Below are 18,524 nucleotides of genomic sequence, written 5' to 3'. Positions count from 1 at the left end.
TGGCCTGTAGGGGCTCTCTGAACTAGGGAGGTGGGATATCTGACGTCACAAAAGCTAGCCTAGGCTTAGCTGGCAGGCTGGGGGGGCAGGCTGGGGCGGGCGGCGCACGGTGCCCGGCCGCGGGGCCATGGGCTGCTGTCAAGACAAGGACTTGCAGACTTCAGATGAGCGGGCCAAGGACTTGTCAACGGAAGGACAAGAAGGTGGGCCCCTGGATCGGGAGAGGAGGGTGCGCTGAAGGGACTGCCCTGGAGTTTGGATTTGGGAGGCAAGGCTGAGTTCAGCAGCCTCCTAACCCTCACAGGCGCTGAAGACTCTACAGTCCACCCGAGCCGCAGGTCCAACGACAGCCTTCTGATCACTGTGCTGTGGCGCCGGATATCCATGTTCAGCCGTCGGGGCTCGTCGCGGTCAGCAAAGAGGCACTCGGACCAGGTTCCAAAGCTGGAGGAAATCCGTGGGAGCAAAAATGAGGTTCTGTAGGAGCTGGAGAAGGAGTGACCTGATCTCCGCCCGCCCCAGCCTCCAGACAATAAAATTTCTAATGTGGGTTTGTCCTCCGCACTCAAGATGCTGGCCAGGCCGGCCGGCCGGCCCTGATGGACTTGGCACCGCGGGCTCTTTAAGGCTCCTCCTCTGAGGTTGGCCCGCCCCTGGCCCGGGTCTGGCTCCGTAGGGGCGGGGTTACGGCGGCAGCTCGGCCAATAGAAAGATGGAGTTGCGCTGACGTTAGGGAGGGGCGTGTCTTGGGCCCCATGGCTAGGAAAGGCGTGCGCAGTCATCGCGTCACGGGCGGGGTTACGTGTGGGTGACGTGGCGGCTCGGAGTCTCAGTCGGGTTTCGGCGACTTTAAGCCTCTCGGGAGGAGGCGGTGACGGCTTGGGAGATTGTGGCGGTGGCGCGGCGGTAGGCGACAAGAGAGGAGGTAGGATCCGCCGTGAGCGTGGCGCCGGGCCGTCGTGTCAGGATGTTCTCGGGCGGCGACGGGCGGGGGAGGGGACGGGACCTGGGGTGAGGGGGCAAGTCCTGCCCCCGGGCTGCGGGTGAGCGAATACCGCGCCATCCAATCAGGAAAGCCCAGGTCGAGACAGACATCGCCGCTGGCTAATCAGTGGTGCCTGTCTTCCAGGAGTCAGAACTTTGGCTGGGCGGGACTTCCTGCTTCAAATAAACACCTTAGAGGTTTCCCCCTCCGCCCACCGAAGTATCTTCCCCGCCCGGGAGGTTCGCCACGGTTTTTCTGAGGGCTTGAAGGAAATCAGGGTAGAAAGAAGGCACAGTTAGGGTCTGGGGCAGTTATTTAGGGCGAACTGGAGCTTCCGGGCCCCGGAACCTAGCTCTGGTTCTGCTTGACTTCAAGGCCCGCCCTCCCCCCCACCCCCCCGCCGGCCCGCAATTTGGCCGCCAGAGCCAACTTGGAAGAAAAGTCTGAGGAGGCTTCTCGTTGGGCCCGGAAGAAATCGGCCCCATCCTGCGGCGAGCGGGACCCAGGATCTGCTAGCTCCCTGGGGCGCGAAAGTCTGCCGAGTGCAAGAAGGGCCCAAGGACTTGATGGTTGAGGAGGGAGTTTGTGGGGAAGAAGGCCGCCTGGGGAATGACACTCTCCCCTCCACCACAGTGCGAGGTTATGCGACTCAATGATCCCGCGGAAACGCTACGGGTCTAAGAACACGGATCAGGGTGTCTACCTGGGTCTCTCAAAGACACAGATCCTGCCTGCAACTGCTGGCAGTAGCAGCGGCGACACCACCCCTCTGCCCCCTCCAGTGGTCCTGATCCCCCCCCCTCCCGACACCATGTCCTGCCGGGATCGGACCCAGGAGTTCCTGTCTGCCTGCAAGTCCCTGCAAAGCCGTCAGGTAAGGACCACCAGGAGTGGGAAAGGCTGGAGTCTCTGCAGAACCCTGTCGAGTACTGCTAAATGAAGTAATTACTGGCGACACTTGACGGAGAGTTTGGTAGGTTGGATGAACTTGATGAAGAGCTAATTAGGACCAACTACTAAGTCACGGGGAAGCAGTGAGCTTGCCAGGAGACAAAGTTCTAGACTGTGCGAATGTGATTCCCCAGAGAGGAGGATTACTATTTTGTGTATGTATGCGCTACACACAGGTGTGTTGTATGCATGGGTACTGTGATTTGAACTTAGGGCTTGGGTGCTCTCCCTTAGCTTTTTCACTCAAGATTGATGCTCTGCCACTAGAACCACTGATCCCCTTCCTTCAGTCTCTTTAATGATTAATTGAAGATAAGAATCAGGCTTTCTTGCCTGAGCTGGCTTCCAACTGTGATCCTTTGATCTCACCCTCCTAAGTAGCTAGGATCGTGGGTGTGAGCCAACAGCACCTGTGGGATTTGTATTCCTGGGGCTTGAACCTCTGGGTCTGAGCCCTGTCCCTGAGCTTTTTTTTTTTTTTTTTTTTTTTGCTAAAGGCTAGCTCTATACCAGTTTGAGCCACAACTCCACTTCCAGTTTTCTGGTGGTTAATTGAAGATAAGAATTCTTGGACTTTCTTACCCTGCTGACATCAAATCATGATCCTCAGATCCCAGCCTCCTGAATAGCTAGGATAACAAGTGTGAGCCACTGTAGCTCAGAAATGACACTGTAGCTCAAAGTGGTAAAGCACTACTATTGCTATTCTTATAGTATTTTAAGGCCAGCAGTGTTTGTCTGTAAGAGATTTGGATTAGATAAGAAACAACTTCTATAGCCTTCACTGGGAGACATGAACCTTAAATTCTAATCCCACCACAAGTTTTCTGTATAACAATGAAGAACCTAGTTGAGCCTCACTTTTTCTATTCTTACAGTAGAGTATGGGGCAAAGGAAAGTTTTGTAGATAAGTAACTTTTTATCAAAATAACTTTGTCTACCTCTTCTTTTTTTTATTAATGCAGTCCTGGGGTTGGGGCTTAAACTAAGGACCTATGCACTCTCCCTGAGCTTTTTTTCAAGGTTAACACTCTACCAATTGAGCCACTAGTCCACTTTCTTTTTGGTGATTAATTAGACATAAGAGTCTCACAGACTTTCTTGCTAGGGCTGGCTTTAAATTGCAATCCTCAGATCTCAGCCTCCAGAGCAGCCAGCATTATAGGCATGGGCCCTGCCATGGCTCCCAGTACTGTTCTTGAAACTTTAAAAAAAAAATTTTTTTTGATTAGCATCAGTTTGTTGTACAAGGGGATTTTATCTTGACATGACACAGTGCATCTTGATCAGGCTCACTATTTTCACTACTATGAAACAATAATAACAGCAGGTTTGGGTGGGGGGATTGTCTTCAGTTTATAAAAGAGCTTATCAAATTCAAAATAGCAGCCAGGCACCCGTGGCTCAGTCCTGTAATCCCTCAGGAGGTTGAGAGCTGAGGATCGCAGTTCAAAGCCAGCCAGGGCAGGAGAGTCTGTGAGACTCTTTATCTCCAATTAACCACTTAGCTCAAAGTGGTAAAGCACTACCCTTGGGCACAAACGCTCAGAGACAGTGCTGCCTGGCTGAGTTCAAGCCTCATAACCAAACAAAAAATAAAAAAAATTCAAAATAGTTCAACTCCCTCAGTTCCTCCAGCTTCTAAAGTGGTGGAGTTTGAACCTAGCTCTGATTTTCTACTTGGCTACAATTTACTAATAAATCTATATTGTGTGATACAGGTCTGTCATCAGTACAGAGAAAGAGAATTTTGTGGACAGTTGAGAAGCAACAAAGCTGGAAGTGAGTAGTAGGGGGAGATAAAATCATGACTTCTTGGTATTACTTTTCAGAATGGGATCCAGACTAATAAGCCTGCTCTTCGTGCTGCCAGACAGCGCAGTGAATTTACCCTCATGGCCAAGTGAGTTAAGAGCTTTGTGGTGATGTGATATGGTGAATGTCTGTGGAGAAGTAGGCTTGCCTCTGGTGGCTTGGTTATGAAGACTGGGATTGGTGGTATTGGGGCTAATGTGGGAGTAGTCCTCCTCCTTCCCTTTTCTAGTGTTCTCTAATGGTTTTGCAGGCGCATTGGGAAGGACCTCAGCAATACGTTTGCCAAGCTGGAGAAGCTGACAATCTGTGAGTGTTCTTGGGATCTCTCATAGGTAGGGTAGTGAACCAGAGGACTGAGGAACATACGTTCCTTGAGCTTCATCTTTTGGGGGATGTAAGATACTGGGGATGGAATCCAAAGCCTTGGGCATACCAGGCACGTACTCTACCCCTGAACTACACCCCTAGCTCCGAGGCATGCCTTAACCTGTTATAACTTCTTCTTTGTCTTGACAGTGGCAAAGCGCAAGTCCCTCTTTGATGATAAAGCAGTAGAAATTGAGGAGCTAACATACATCATCAAACAGGTGAGCTGTTACCTCCCAGGAAATCCTAAAGTCTTATTTAGCTTTTTCATTCAAGGCTAAGGCTCTACCACTTAAGCCATGGCTCCGTTCTGGCTTTTTGTTGACTAATCAGATATAATTAACCAACCATAATCTCTTGGATTTGGCCCAGTGCTGGTGGCTCCTGCCTGTAATCCTAGCTACTCAGGTGGCTGGCTTATAAAAGGGAAAAATGTACCTCCTTGATCAGATATCACCTGCTCAGAACAGCCTGCCTTGATCATGATGTTTAATACTCCATCACTCAAACTTTGGTCCTCACTATTCTGCTCTATTTTCTTTTTGTGTATCATTTGAACTTTCTAACATTCTCTATAATTAGTTTATGTTCATTATTTCTCTCTGTTCCATCCCATCCCTCCCCTCAAAAAAGATAAACAGAAACTACCACAAGAGCCTTCATAGCCCACTGTGCTCTAGAAGTCAAGGTTCTCCTGCCTCCCTACTGCTGGATTACATATCCACCACCAGACCTGGCCGAGATGGCCTTTTTTATCTTGCATGTTCACAAATGTATCCTAAGCCAGGTACCAGTGGTTCACACCCGCAATCCTAGCTACTCAGGAGGCTGAGTTCTGAAGATTGTGGTTCAAAACCAGCCCAGGCAGAAAAGTCCCCATGAGACTCTTATCTCTAGTTAACCAGTCAAAACCTGGAAATAGCACTGTGGCTCAAAGTGGTAGAGAGCTAGCCTTGAGCAAAAGAGCTCAGGGACAGCACCCAGGCCCTGAGTTCAAGCCCCATGACCAATAAGAACAAACTTGAATAAATAAATATATCCTATGTATAACAGTGTCTGGCATTTGGCTATTGGTGGATTAAATTAATGAATAAATGAATGAATGAGTGACAGGAAACTGGCAGTGTAAGTTGGTAGCTGGGCATGAAGAACATTGTGGACCTTGCTAATGAGTTCAGTATTATCCTGAGTATTTGGGGCAACACATTCAGTCTGCCCTGGAACACTGACAGGGCAGAGCTTAGGGAGGAGGCTGCTACTGTTTAGTACAAAGATAATGACAGAGGCCAAAGGCCAGACCCATTCAAGACATGCTGTGCTGGGAAAATGGAGTTCCATTAACTATTGTGATTATATTGCTTAGCATAGCTGGCTCACAGATTCAGACAGGTCTGAATTTTATTTTATTTTTACTTATTTATTTATTTGCCAGTCCTGGGGCTTGGACTCAGGGCCTGAACACTGTCCCTGGCTTTTTTTTGCTCAAGACTAGCACTCTGCCACTTGAGCCACAGCGCCACTTCTGGCCTTTCCTATATATATGGTGCTGAGGAATAGAACCCAGGGCTTCAAGTATGCGAGGCAAGCGCTCTTGCCACTAGGCCATATTCCCAGCCCCCTGAACTTTATTTTTTAATTTAATTTTATTTATATTTACTTTTGTACCAATACTGAGGCTTGAACTCAGGGTGCTGTTTTTTTTTAGCTTTTTTGCTATTGGCTGGTGCTCTATCAGTTGAGCCACAGTTCCACTTCTGGCTTTCTGGTGAGTAATTGGAGATAAGAGTCTTATAGATTTTCCTGCCTGAGCTGGTTTCAAACCAGGATCCTCAGATTTTAGCCTTCTGAGTAGCTAGGATTACAGAAGTAAACCGCTGTTTTTGTTTTGTGTTTTTTTTAATTAGTGTATATTAATTATATTTCCATACATGCAGATTTATGTACTAAAGTCAAATTTACTCCCTTTTATTTTCTCTTATATTTCCTCCACATCTAATTTTTCTTTTTCTTTTTCTTTTTTTTTTTTTTTTTTCCCCAGTCCTGGGGCTTGAACTCAGGGCCTGAGCACTGGCCCTGGCTTCTTTTTGCTCAAGGCTAGCACTCTGCCACTTGAATAACAGCGCCACTTCTGGCCATTTTCTATATATGTGGTTCTGAGGAATCAAACCCAGGGCTTCATGTACACAAGGCAAGCACTCTTGCCAGTAGGCCATATTCTCAGCCCCTGTGAGACTCTTTATCTCCAGTTAACCACCAAAAAGCTAGAAGTAGAGCTGTGGCTCAAGTGGTAGAACTCTAGCCTTGAGCAAAAAAAAAAAAAAAAAGAAAAGCTCAGGGACAACTCCCAAGACTGGTACCAATCCCTGTCCCCTTTCCCCCCTCTCCCCCCCAAAAAAAAGCCTGGTTGATGACTTTAGGAAATACCTTCCATTCTTTTTCCCTGAGAATGTCCAGGTACTTAGTTGATTGGTATGCTCCAAAATTTTGACTATTAAAGGGATTTTGTGGCCTCAACTGAGTGCAGTAGAACAGAAAGGTAGAGGGGTAAACAAGTCGTTCACTTACAAATGGTGACGCCTCACTTTTACTTTTCCTGGCTCCTCTCTAGTAGAACTGAAAAAGAGCAGACACCAGAGCTTGGAATATCCTAGCAGGCCCTTCTCATCTTACTGTCTAGGATCCTGTTGTTTTTTTGGGGGGGCCAGTCCTGGGGTTTGGACTCAGGGCCTGAGCACTGTCCCTGGCTTGTTTTTGCTCAAGGCTAGCACTCTGCCAATTGAGCCACAGCGCCACTTCTGGCCATTTTCTGTATATGTGGTGCTGGGGAATTGAACCTAGGACCTCCTGTATACGAGGCGAGCACTCTTGCCACTAGGCCATATCCCCAGCCTGGATCCTGTTTTTTGGAGTTTTTTTTGCCAGTCCTGGGGCTTGAACTCTGCCTGAGCACTGTCCCTGGCTTCTTTTTGCTCCAGGCTAGCACTCTGCTGCTTGAGCCACAGCACCACTTCTGGCCTTTTCTGTATATGTGGTGCTGAGAAATTGAACCTAGGCCTTCATGTATACAAGGCAAGCACTCTACCACTAGGCCATATTCCCAGCCCCTAGGATCCTGTTTTTTGGTGGTTAAGCTTGCTTCCTTAGGTTGGCTTCAAACTGCGACCTTTAGATCTCAGCCTCCTGAGCTAGGATTACAGTGGGTACTACTAGTAGTAGTGGGTAGTAGTTTTCATCTTGCTCTCCCAGCCAGAGGTTGTCTACTGACTGAAGACTCCTTGGTTAATAGTTTTTCTGTGGGCTCTTTCTCCAGGACATCAATAGCCTCAACAAACAAATCGCTCAGCTTCAAGATTTCGTAAGAGCCAAGGGCAGCCAGAGTGGCCGGCATCTACAGACCCATTCCAACACCATTGTGGTCTCTCTGCAGGTAACATTTGGGGGATGGAGGAACGGAAGGGAGCAAAGTATGACTTTGATTATATTTTTATATGTTAATTGATGATAATTACTATTTATTCGTTTTTTTAGTGATCTTGGGTTCCAGCTGACTAAAACCCACTCGCTTGTTTGACAGATAATTCTACTTGAGCTACACTTCTGAGCCCACTTTGCTTTATGTATTTCTCAGAGTCTGCCATATTTTTGCATGGACTGGCCTGGACCATGATACTGCTGTTGGTTTCCTCCTTGAAGCTTGTATGACCAGTGTGTATACCACACATGCAGCTCATTTTATTTATTTATTTATTTTGGCCAGTCCTGGGCCTTGGACTCATGGCCTGAGCACTGTCCCTGGCTTCTTTTTGCTCATGGATAGCACTCTGCCACTTGAGCCACAGCGCCACTTCTGGCCATTTTCTGTATATGTGGTGCTGGGGAATCGAACCCAGGGCCTCACGTATACGAGGCAGCACTCTTGCCACTAGGCCATATCCCCAGCCCACAGCTCATTTATTGACATGGTCTTGCTAACTACCTAGGCAGGGGCTGTGATCTACCTAGTCTCCACCTCCTGAGTGGCTGGGGTTATAGATATACCCACAGGACCAGCAAATTATTTAAAAAATCATTTTCTCCTTTGAGCCACTTCTTGCTTTTTCTGTGCATGTGGTACTGAGGAATTGAACCCAAGGCTTCATGCATGCTAGGCAAGCACTCTACCACTAGGCCACATTCCCAGACCTCTCACAGACTTTTCTGCCTGGGCTGGCTTGGATCTCAGTCTCCTGAGTAGCTGGTATTACAGGTGTTGAGTCACTAGTGCCTGGTGAACCTCACAGTTTTGCTCTGCTTTATTTTTCATGGCTGGCACTCTACCACTTGAGCTATGTTTCCAGTCTACCACTTTGCTGGTTAATCGAAGATAGTTTCTTGGATCTTTTTGCTCAGGCTGACTAAACTGTGGTCCTCCAGGTCTCAACCTCCTGAGTAGCTGGATTATAGGCATGAGCCATGGGTTCCTGACTTGTGTCATCTTTGACCTTTTCTCCTTTCCTTCTAGTCAAAACTGGCGTCCATGTCCAATGACTTCAAGTCCGTTTTAGAAGTGAGGACAGAGGTAAGAGGAATCTGTATATGGCGGTAGGAATTGGGGTGTGTGGGAGGGTATTCAGTAGTAAAGAAGAAAGGAGGAAGTTTCCTAGCATTATGGGGCCAATAAGAGGGATCTCCTTAACATATCTGCTTTCCAGAGGCCTCAGGACCTTTGCATTTCTTCCCCAACCCCAGAATCTGAAACAGCAGAAGAGCCGGAGGGAGCAATTTTCCCGGGCACCTGTGTCAGCCCTGCCCCTTGCCCCCAACCACTTAGGTAAGTCACAGGCAGTATAGCAGGCCCAGAAGACAGTAGGGGCAGGGGGTGGCTAAGGCTTAGTTCTGGAGCTGCTGTCATCCTCCAAAGGCATGTTTGGTGTAAGGGAATGGAAGGGCCACAAAGTTAATAGACATTACCTGTTAGAGGTCAAACCTGGTTATGGGGATTCTTTTCTAGGAGGGGAATATAACATGCCAGTCATAGGTCTTAAAATCATGGCCTGGACACCATCTCTGAGCATTTTTGCTCAAGGCTAGCACTATACCACTGGGGCCATAGATGCACTTCTGGCTTTTGTCTTTTATTGGTGTTTAATTGGAGATAGTAGTCTCATGGACTTTCCTGCCCCAGGCTGGCTTCAAACTGCAATCCTTAAATCTGCCTTCTGAGTCGCTAGGATTATAGGAATGAGCCACCAGCAGCTGGCTCGACCATTCTTTTTTTTTTTTTTTTTGGTTGTGGTGCTTGAACTTTGGGCCTGGTTCTTTCTCTGAGCTCTTCAGCTCAAGGCTAGCAGTCTACCACTTGAGTCACAGCACCACTTCTGGCTTTTTCTGTTTATGTGGTGCTAAGGAATCAAACCCAGGGCTTCGTGTGTGCTAGGCAAGTACTCAACCCAACCACTAAGCCACATTTCCAGCCCTGACCATTCTTTTAACCCTTAAGATGTGGCATCTCCTCTCTCTTCCTCAGGAGGTGGTCCTGCGGTTTTGGGGGCTGAGTCCTGTACCTCCAGGGATGTGGCCATTGACATGGTGGACTCTCGGACCAGCCAACAGTTACAGCTCATTGACGAGCAGGTAGCCAAGCTCCAAACTGAGCGGGATCAGCTCCTCTACTGTCTCCTCCCACCCTTCTCCCTAGAGTATTTGGGGTGTACCATGGTGGAATTGTAAGCTGAGATGGTCTTAAAGCTCAGACACTTATCTACCCTGAAGAAGCTCATGATCAACTTGTGGTTTCTCCCTCTCCTGAAGGATTCCTACATCCAAAGTCGTGCAGACACCATGCAGAACATTGAGTCTACAATCGTCGAGCTGGGCTCCATCTTTCAACAGTTGGCACACATGGTTAAAGAACAGGAGGAAACCATTCAGAGGTGAGATACTTTCTCCTCCACAGAGAGGAGCCAAGGACAGACAGGTTGGTGTCCTTCAGAAGAGTAGAATGAGTCTTGCTTCCACCCAGTCAGCACCTATTCTGTTCCACATCAGACCCAGGTCCTGGTGCTGGAGGTATAGTGAGGAATAGAACATTGAAGTCTAGGCTGCGTTGGGTAGTGTTCCTATGGAACTTGATATTGATAGGGCAGATGTGGACAGCCATTAAAAACAACTTAACAGCAAGCAAATTCCAAGCCCTAATAACTGGCTGTATATAGAATTAAGTAGGACAGTGTGTTAAGTTGTTGTAGGGAGCAGAGCTGACTCCATTTTGATTAGGGAAACATGGTAGGAAATGTTGGGGGCAGTAGATTAGGTCAACCTGACTCCAAAATTCTGCTTCTGTAAATGGCTTGCTTTACTTATTTGTCGCTTGCTCTAGCCCCTGCGTCAAGCCCCTACATCTGTGCCATGCTTGCTTGTTAATGTTGCTTGCTCTACCCCCTGCGTCAAGCCCCTACATCTTTGTTATGCTTTTACCTTTATAAACCCCAGTTTGAGGACTGCTCGGGGTCAGGGTGGCAGCTCCCAAGTCTGCACTGTGTCCCTGGCTGGTCAGCCCGCTTTTCACTGTCGCAGTTCAGTTCCCGAGCCTGTGCTGTGTCCCTGGCTGGTCAGTTTGCTTTTTGCTTCCCCAGTGAATCCATCTTTTTGCTTGAGACTGTCTCTGAGTGGTGGACTCTTGGTGGGACGGGGACTCCCCTCCCTCGAACCCCATAACAAAAGTGACTGAGAAGTTGATAGTGATTAGCACAGTAGAAGATTGCCAGCATATTTGAGACCCTAGGCTCAATCCCTAATATCTCATGGGGAAGGAGAGTTACGAGCCTGGATGGTGGTGTGTGCCATAGTCCCAGCTACTCACCACACCGAGTCAGGAGAACGACTTGAGCTTAGGAATTTGAGGCCAACTTTCATAACATAGTAAGACTGTCTCAAAAAATAAGTTAAGTAAAAATAAGGGCTAGGGAGATCTCTCAGTAGAATACTTGCCTAGCATTTGCAAGGCTATGGGTTCTGTCCCAGGACTGTTAAAAATACAAATAAAATACAAAGAATAAAATATAAGTGAAAGAAAATAGGTCAGATATGAGTGGCTCACCCTGTAACTCTAGCTACTCAGGAGGCTGAGGTCTGAGGATAATAATGAGTCAGAGCCAGCCACCTTAGCTACAATTAACCACCAAAAAGCCAGACATAGAGCTGTGGCTGTAGTGCTAAAGTACTAGCCTTAAGCAATAGCACCCAGGCCCTGAGTACTGGCAGAAAAATAAATAAAAGTGAGGAATTGAGAGAAAAGCAGAGATAGCTACTCTAAAGAAGAAATATTTAAACTGAAGAACTGGAGGTTAGCCAACCACATAGAGAAGAGAGAAAATGTTTTAGACAGGGAAGCTGGAACATAGACTTTAAGATGAATCAGTCTTGCTCCATTAAGGATCAAGTCCAGTGTGGCTAAAAAGTGATTAGAGATAGCGAAATAGAGGTTACTGTAGGAAGATAGTCAGAGGCCTGCCAGTGTAAAGACCTCTGTTCTCTGGAGCCACTTGTCACTGAAAGAGGCATTTTATCTGCTCCTTTTCTGTAGCGCTTAGTGTTTATCTAGTCAGTTATGGAGATACATGCAAAAATGGAAAAAAGCCACAAAATCCTCATCTTTGTGGAAAGCCTAGTAGGAGAAAGGAAACTAAGTAAATGTTCAAAGCATGCTGTAGTGTCACATGCACTCAGGAGGTTACGGTAGGGGAGTCAAGAGCTCCAGGCCAGCTTGGCCTATACACTGTAATTGTCTCAAAAACACAACAAAAAAGTAAGTGGTCCAGTATGTTTTGTTGTGTTTTTTTTTTTTTAAGTGACTTGTGCCGGTGGCTCACGCCTGTAATCCTAGCTACTCAGGAGGCTGAGATCTGAGGATTTGGGTTCAAAGCCAGCCTGGGCAGAAAAGTCCATGGGACTCTTAGATTCAGTTAACCACCAGGAAACTAACTGGAAAGTGGTATTGTGGTTCAAGTGGTAAAGTGCTAGCCTTGAGCACAAAGAGGCTCTGGGACAGCACCCAGACTCTGAGTTCAAGGCCTCACAACTGACCAAAAAGAAAAAAAAAAGATTTGTGCCAAGTTCCGGTGGCTCACACATGTGATTACATGTGTGATTACTTCTCAAGAGGCTGAGATCTCAGGATCACAGTTTGAAGTCAGCCTGAGCAGGATAACCTGTGAGACTCTTATCTCCAATAAACTGCTCAGAAGTGACACTGTAGCTTAAGTGGTAGAGGTAGAGCACTATCCTTGAGCAAAAGAAGCTCAGGGACCCAGTCCCTCAGTTCAAATTGCAGTATTGGCACACATATGCTCATAGACTAGGGTAAACCATGACTGCTAGGTTTAGAGAAGAAAATGTTATTTATCTGCTTGATTCTTTATCTTTCATTTTTTTAGATAGGTAGAAGCAGGACTTGAAGGCTAACCTTCTTCTCAAAATGTAAAAGAGCCGGCTGGGGATATAGCCTAGTGGCAAGAGTGCCTGCCTCGGATACACGAGGCCCTAGGTTCGATTCCCCAGCACCACATATACAGAAAACGGCCAGAAGCGGCGCTGTGGCTCAAGTGGCAGAGTGCTAGCCTTGAGCAAAAAGAAGCCAGGGACAGTGCTCAGGCCCTGAGTCCAAGGCCCAGGACTGGCCAAAAAAAAAAAAAAAAAAAAAATGTAAAAGAGCCTGGGGGTTTGTCTCGTGATCGAGCACTTGCTTTTCGGGGCCCTGGGTTTATCTAATAGGAGGAGAAAAGGGCAGAATATGGTGATTGTAAAGAACAGGAAGCTTCAGTGTAAAGGCCTTCAGGCAACAATGTGTCTCAGTTAAAGTACAGCACAAAATGCTGGGGACCAATGGCTCACACCTGGAATCCTAGCTACTCAGGAGGCTGAGATCTAAAGATCAAGATTTGAAGCCAGCCAGCAAGTATTTCTACTAGTTTGGGCTTATTCTTTACGTTATGATTAATGCATAATTGTGTTTTACACTTAACTGGCATTTATTATGATTTCTGATGTTTGTGTTATTTATGGGATGGCTAGTGAGTCTTTCCTAGAAGCAGACCTCCAGGACTGAGCAGAGATAATTGGTTTTGTTTTTTGTTTTTGTTTTTGTTGCCAGTCCTGGGGCATGGACTCAGGGCCTGAGCACTGTCCCTGGCTTCTTTTTGCTCAAGGCTAGCACCCTACCACTCTACCACTTTGAGCCACAGCACCACTTCTGGCTTTTTCTATATATGTGGTGCTGAGGAATCGAACCCAGGACTTCATGTATTCGAGGCAAGCACTTTACCACTAGGCCACATTCCCAGCCCTGAGCAGAGATAATTGGTTCAGCAATATAGATGTTGTAGGTAATGTAGATTCAGGCTCAGTGGAGGGATAGGAGGAAAAGCCTCAATAAATACAGGTTGAGGATTGTGATATTTATTGTTCTTATTGGTACTGAGGTTTGAACTCAAAAGCTTTATGCCCTTGTAGCTGGCGACCAACCATTTAATCTTCACCTTCAAGCAAATTTTATTTTTATGCCAGTCCTGGGGCTTGACTCAGAGTGTGGGCGCTGTCCTTGAATTTTTTGTTCTCAAGGCTAATGTTCCAGCCCTTGAGCCACAGCTCTACTTTTGGCTCTTTGGGTCGTTAACTGGAGATGAGTCTTAAGGACTTTTTGGCCCAGACTGGTTTTAAACTTTGTTTTTTGTTTGTTTGTTTGTTTGGCCAATCCTGGGGCTTAACTTAGGGCCTGGGCATTGGGCTTCTTTCATTCAAGGCTGGCACTCTAACAATTAGCACCCCTTCTAGCTTTTTCTGTTTATGTGGTGCTGAGGATTCAAATCCAGGGCTTCGTGCATACTAAGCAAGCACTGTACTACTAACCACATTCCCAGCCCCCCATATTTCCTTTATCCATCGATTTTCTTGGTACTTTGGGCTGATCCTACTTAGGCTATTGTAGACAAAACTCCAATAAACAAACATGGGCATACACATTTCTTCCTTACATGTTGATGTAGATCCCTTCAGATATATAGTCAATTACAGTGGTGTTACAATCGGTTTGCCTGATGCCAGTGGCTCACGCCTGTAATCCAGCTTCTCAGAAGGCTGAGATCTGAGGATCACAGTGCAAAGCCAGCCTGGGCAGAAAAGTCTCTGTGAGACTCTTATCTCCAACTAACTACTCAAAAACCAGTAGTGGAGCTATGGCTCAAACTGGTAGCATGCAAGTCTAGAGTAAAAGAGCTCAGAGACAGCACCCAGGTCCTTAGTTCTATCTCCATGACCAACCAAAAAGAGTATTCTGGGACTTCACGGTAGAGTGCATCTGTTTTATATGTATATGACATGTCTTGCTGTGTAGCCAGGCTGGCCTCAAGCTCATTTGTCCTCCTGCCTGAGCATCCCAAGTTCTGGAATATGGGATTACAGATGTATACCACTAAGCTTGACATCCGATTGCTATGTGTGTGTGTACGTGTACGATGTCCCTAGGACTTTACCAGTGTGTGTGTGTGTGTGTGTGTGTGTGTGTGTGTGTGTACACGTGTATGCTGTCCCTAGGACTTTACCACTGAGTCAAGGGCTAGCAGAGGAAGTAGAGTCACAGCTCCTCTTCTAACCTTTGGTGATTCATTGAAAGTAAGATCTCATGAACTTTTTCTGCTAGTTTGGCTTTGAGCCTTAATCTTTAAAGCCATAACCAGGTTTATGGGCATCCCATTGTATATCATTTTTTTGTTCAGTACTGGGGCTTGAACTTAGGGCTTTCTACTGTGTGTGGGTGTGTCTGTATGTCTGTGTCTGTGTATGCATGCTTATGTGCCTCAGTACCAAGGCTTGAACTCCGGTTGAACTCCTGCTTGGGTTTTTCACCCAAGGCCAGAGTTCTAGGAGTACTTGAATCACAGCTTCACTTTAAGCTTTTTGCTGGTTAATTGGAGATAAGTCTCTCAGAAATGTTTGTCCTAGCTGGCTTTAAACCTTGATTCTCCAAGCTTCTAAGCTCTTGAGTAGCTAGGAATTAGGCCTGGGCTACCAGTATCCAATTAGAGCCCAGACATTTAAAAAGACTCAAGTGGGCTGGAAATATGGCCTAGTGGTAAAAGTGCTAGTCTTGTATACATGAAGCCCTGGGTTCGGTTCCTCAGTACCACATATATAGAAAAAGCCAGAGGTGGCGCTGTGGCTTAAGTGGCAGAGTGCTAGCCTTGAGCAAAAAGAGGCCAGGGACAGTGTTCAGGCCCTGAGTTCAAGCCCCATTACTGGAAATAAATAAATAAATAGAAATAAAAAGACTCAAGTGTGGGTGTGGGTGTCTGCTTACGCACACCAATACTGGCTCTTGAACTCAAGGCCTGGGTGCTGTCCCTTAGCTTTTCTGCTCATGGCTAGTGCCCTACTACTGCAGCCATAGCTCTAATTCTTTTTTTGTTTGTTTTTTGCCAGTCCTGGGGCTTGAACTCAGGGCCTGAGCACTGTCCCTGGCTTTTTTGCCCAAGGACAGCACTCTACCACTTGAGCCAGTGCCACTTCTGGCCTTTTCTATATATATGGTGTTGAGGAATTGAACGCAGGGCTTCATGTATATGAGGCAAGCGCTCTACCACTAGGCCATATTCCCACCCCCTACTTCTTGCTTTTTGGTGGTTAATTAGAGATGAGTCTCACAGACTATCCTGGAGAGTGTGGCTTCAAATTGAAATCCTTAAATACCAGTCTTCTAGTAGCTAGGGTAACAGACAGGAGCCACCAGCATCCAGCCAGGAATCTTTTTTTGTCAGTCATGGGGCTTGAACTCAGGGCCTAGATGCTGTCTGTTTTTTTTTTACTCAAGGCTAGCACTCTGAACCACATCTCTACTTCTGGTTTTCTGGTAGTTAACGGGAGGTAAGAATCTCATGGACTTTCTTGCTGGAGTTGGCTTCAAACCACAATGCTCAAGTGTCAGCCTTCTGAGTAGCTAGCATTATAGGCATAAACCACCAGTGCCCAGCTTCCAGGAGTCTTTTTATATGCAAATGTACGAACACAAAAATGATATCAGTATAAACACATAGTATCACATTATAGATGCATATTTTTACAAACTGCCTATTGTGATCATCTCTCTATTTTTTTTTTTTTTTTGGGCCAGTCCTGGGGCTTGGACTCAGGGCCTGAGCACTGTCCCTGGCTTCTTTTTTGCTCAAGGTTAGACAGTGCCACTTCTGGCCGTTTTCTGTATATGTGGTGCTGGGGAATCGAACCCAGGGCCTCATGTATACGAGGCAAGCTCTCTTGCCACTAGGCCATATCCCCAGCCCCTATAGGCTTCTTTTTAACCCACGTCCTTCTGTTTCTTTTCCTGGCCCTGTCACCAGGATCGACGAGAATGTGCTTGGAGCCCAGCTGGATGTGGAAGCTGCCCATTCAGAGATCCTCAAGTACTTCCAGTCAGTCACCTCCAACCGGTGGCTCATGGTCAAAATCTTCCTCATCCTCATTGTCTTCTTCATCATCTTTGTGGTCTTCCTCGCGTGAGCCCTCTGCATCCTGAGGCACTCCATGAGGGTTTGGGACCCTCCTGGGAGGGAAGGTGGCCACGGCTGCCACTGAGCCTGTACAGGGTGCTTGGGAGAAAGGCCATTTTCCTGGAACTGCTAAGAATGGCCAATGCCCCTGATGCCCTACTCTTGCCTCTGGCCACCTTGTCCTCCCCTCACACCCTCAGGCAGGCCCATGAAAACCACACGGTTCTGGATTTGGACTCTCACCATGAAGTGGCTGGAAGGGAGCAAAAGCCAGCCGGGGGCCAATGGGGGAGGTTGTTGCTACCAGGAGATTTTTTAATAAGCTCTGGTCAGCCTCTCCCAAAAGAAACTGTCAGCAAGGGGAAATGATGCCCCTCCCTGCCTTTGTGAGTGAGGAGAGGAAGCAAAAGTGCCCCAGGGACCAACTTGCCCATCTGGGTTAGAACTTGACCTTCTTTCTCTCTTCACCACGTGAGGCAGGGGTCTCTGAGCCCTTTAGCTGCCTACATAACCCCTAACTTTGGCTGCTGGTGACTTTCAACTTGCCAAATGTGTTGCAGCCTATACCCTTCCAATTACAGAGAGACTGTCAGCCTCACTAGCCATGTTGTCATTTGTGGTGGGAGGGTCAAAGCACCACTGCCCACAAGGAGAACTGAAAGGGCTGGGTTGGTGGCTCTGAGGGGCCTCACTGAGGAACTGGCTGCAGAGGCTTCCAAGGGGGGGATGGGGTTAGTGCAGCAACACTAAGCATAAAATTTTCTTTGTGAAAGAGGAGCCTGAGCCTGGCACTGGTAGGTCACACCTGTAATCCTAGCTGCTCAGGAGGCTGACATCTGAGGATCCGAGTTGGAAGCCAGCCCGGGCAGGAAACTTGTGAGACTTAATCTCCTAAAAGCTACTCGGGAAAAGTGGGTAATGATGCTGTGGCTCAAGTGGTAAGAGTGCTAGCCTTGAGCAAAAGAAGCTCGGGGACAGTGCCAAGGTCCTGAGTTCAAGCCCCAGGACTGGCACACACACACACACAAGGGGACCCCAATCCCGGAGTGGGTCCTTGATGATGATTGTCAACTTCCAGAACATTTCAAGCCATGTTTAGACCAGAATTAATGTATACCCTCTAAGCAGTTGGCCCCAATTCTTTCCTGACTGAGAGGCGGCCGGCGGAAGAGAAGTGAACTTGTTCCCCACCCCAGCTTCCCTCAACCCCCTCACCAAATCCAAGCCAGTCACGGAATGGAGGACAGCTGCCTGTCCAGGAGGGTTGCCTCCCTGCATGGGGTTCCTGTGTCCCTCCGTATTCAGACCCACAAGCACCCCATTCAGAGACCACTGAGGCCGCCCCTGGGAGTCGCACCCCACAGCCCGGCGATCACGTGGGGTCGGTTCCTCCCTCGGGCGCTCTGGAGGAGGCCGCGGTGCTGCGGGCACGGGCGGCTCGCGGGCGTCATCCTAACCCCCGGGGAGGCCGAGATCTGAGGATTTCGGTTCCCAACCAGCTGGGGCCAGGAAATGCAAGCCTCACCACCACGAGCCACCAAAAAGAAGAGAAGCCGTGGTGCCGGTGGTAGCGCCCTAGCCTTGGCCCAAGAAATGCTCGGGGATGGCGCCCAGGCCCTTCCAGAAACGTGAAATCCTCCTCACCTCCCTGTGTGCCCAGGCGACGGGACGGGGTCCCGGGGAGCGAGCAGGGGCCGGGCTCGCCAGGCCGGCTGGCCGTTCACTTAGGGTCCGTGCCGTGGGCCGGGCACACCGAGCGGACACTCGGGAAGAAGTTCCGAACCGGCCAAGGTTCCCGCTCCACGGGGCCTCGCACTCGTTTCCTATTTCGTCACAATCTGTTTTCTAAGCAAGGAAACCCGCGTGTGGATCCGCGGCGGCCGAGGGG

The 18,524-nt window shown here is 48.0% G+C and overlaps 2 protein-coding genes across 3 annotated transcripts; both read left to right on the top strand.

Annotated features, from left to right (window-relative positions):
* The first annotated feature begins 67 nt into the window (after positions 1–67).
* Tex54 (testis expressed 54) lies at positions 68–483 on the top strand. The gene is given in 2 exon segments (XM_048361430.1): positions 68–233; positions 236–483. Coding segments are annotated over 2 exon segments (354 nt in total). The 5' UTR covers positions 68–127.
* Positions 484–798: 315 nt separating this feature from the next.
* On the top strand, positions 799–17,234 carry Stx5 (syntaxin 5). Of its 2 annotated transcripts, XM_048360773.1 has the most exons (11): positions 799–925; positions 1,619–1,859; positions 3,770–3,840; positions 4,003–4,058; positions 4,269–4,339; positions 7,429–7,545; positions 8,620–8,676; positions 8,847–8,928; positions 9,625–9,731; positions 9,909–10,030; positions 16,487–17,234. In XM_048360773.1, the coding sequence occupies exons 2-11, from the start codon at positions 1,638–1,640 to the stop codon at positions 16,644–16,646; spliced, it is 1,065 nt and encodes a 354-aa protein (XP_048216730.1). In that variant the 5' UTR covers positions 799–925; positions 1,619–1,637; the 3' UTR covers positions 16,647–17,234. The 2 variants fall into 2 exon arrangements, with proteins under 2 accessions (XP_048216730.1, XP_048216729.1); XM_048360772.1 differs by lacking the exon at positions 799–925 and having other exon boundaries at positions 1,086–1,859.
* Positions 17,235–18,524: the final 1,290 nt, after the last annotated feature.

The sequence above is a fragment of the Perognathus longimembris genome, chromosome 13 (genome assembly GCF_023159225.1).
Source record: "Perognathus longimembris pacificus isolate PPM17 chromosome 13, ASM2315922v1, whole genome shotgun sequence".
In the NCBI taxonomy this organism is placed as follows: Eukaryota; Metazoa; Chordata; class Mammalia; order Rodentia; family Heteromyidae; genus Perognathus; species Perognathus longimembris.
This window is presented reverse-complemented; position numbering and strand designations above follow the sequence as displayed.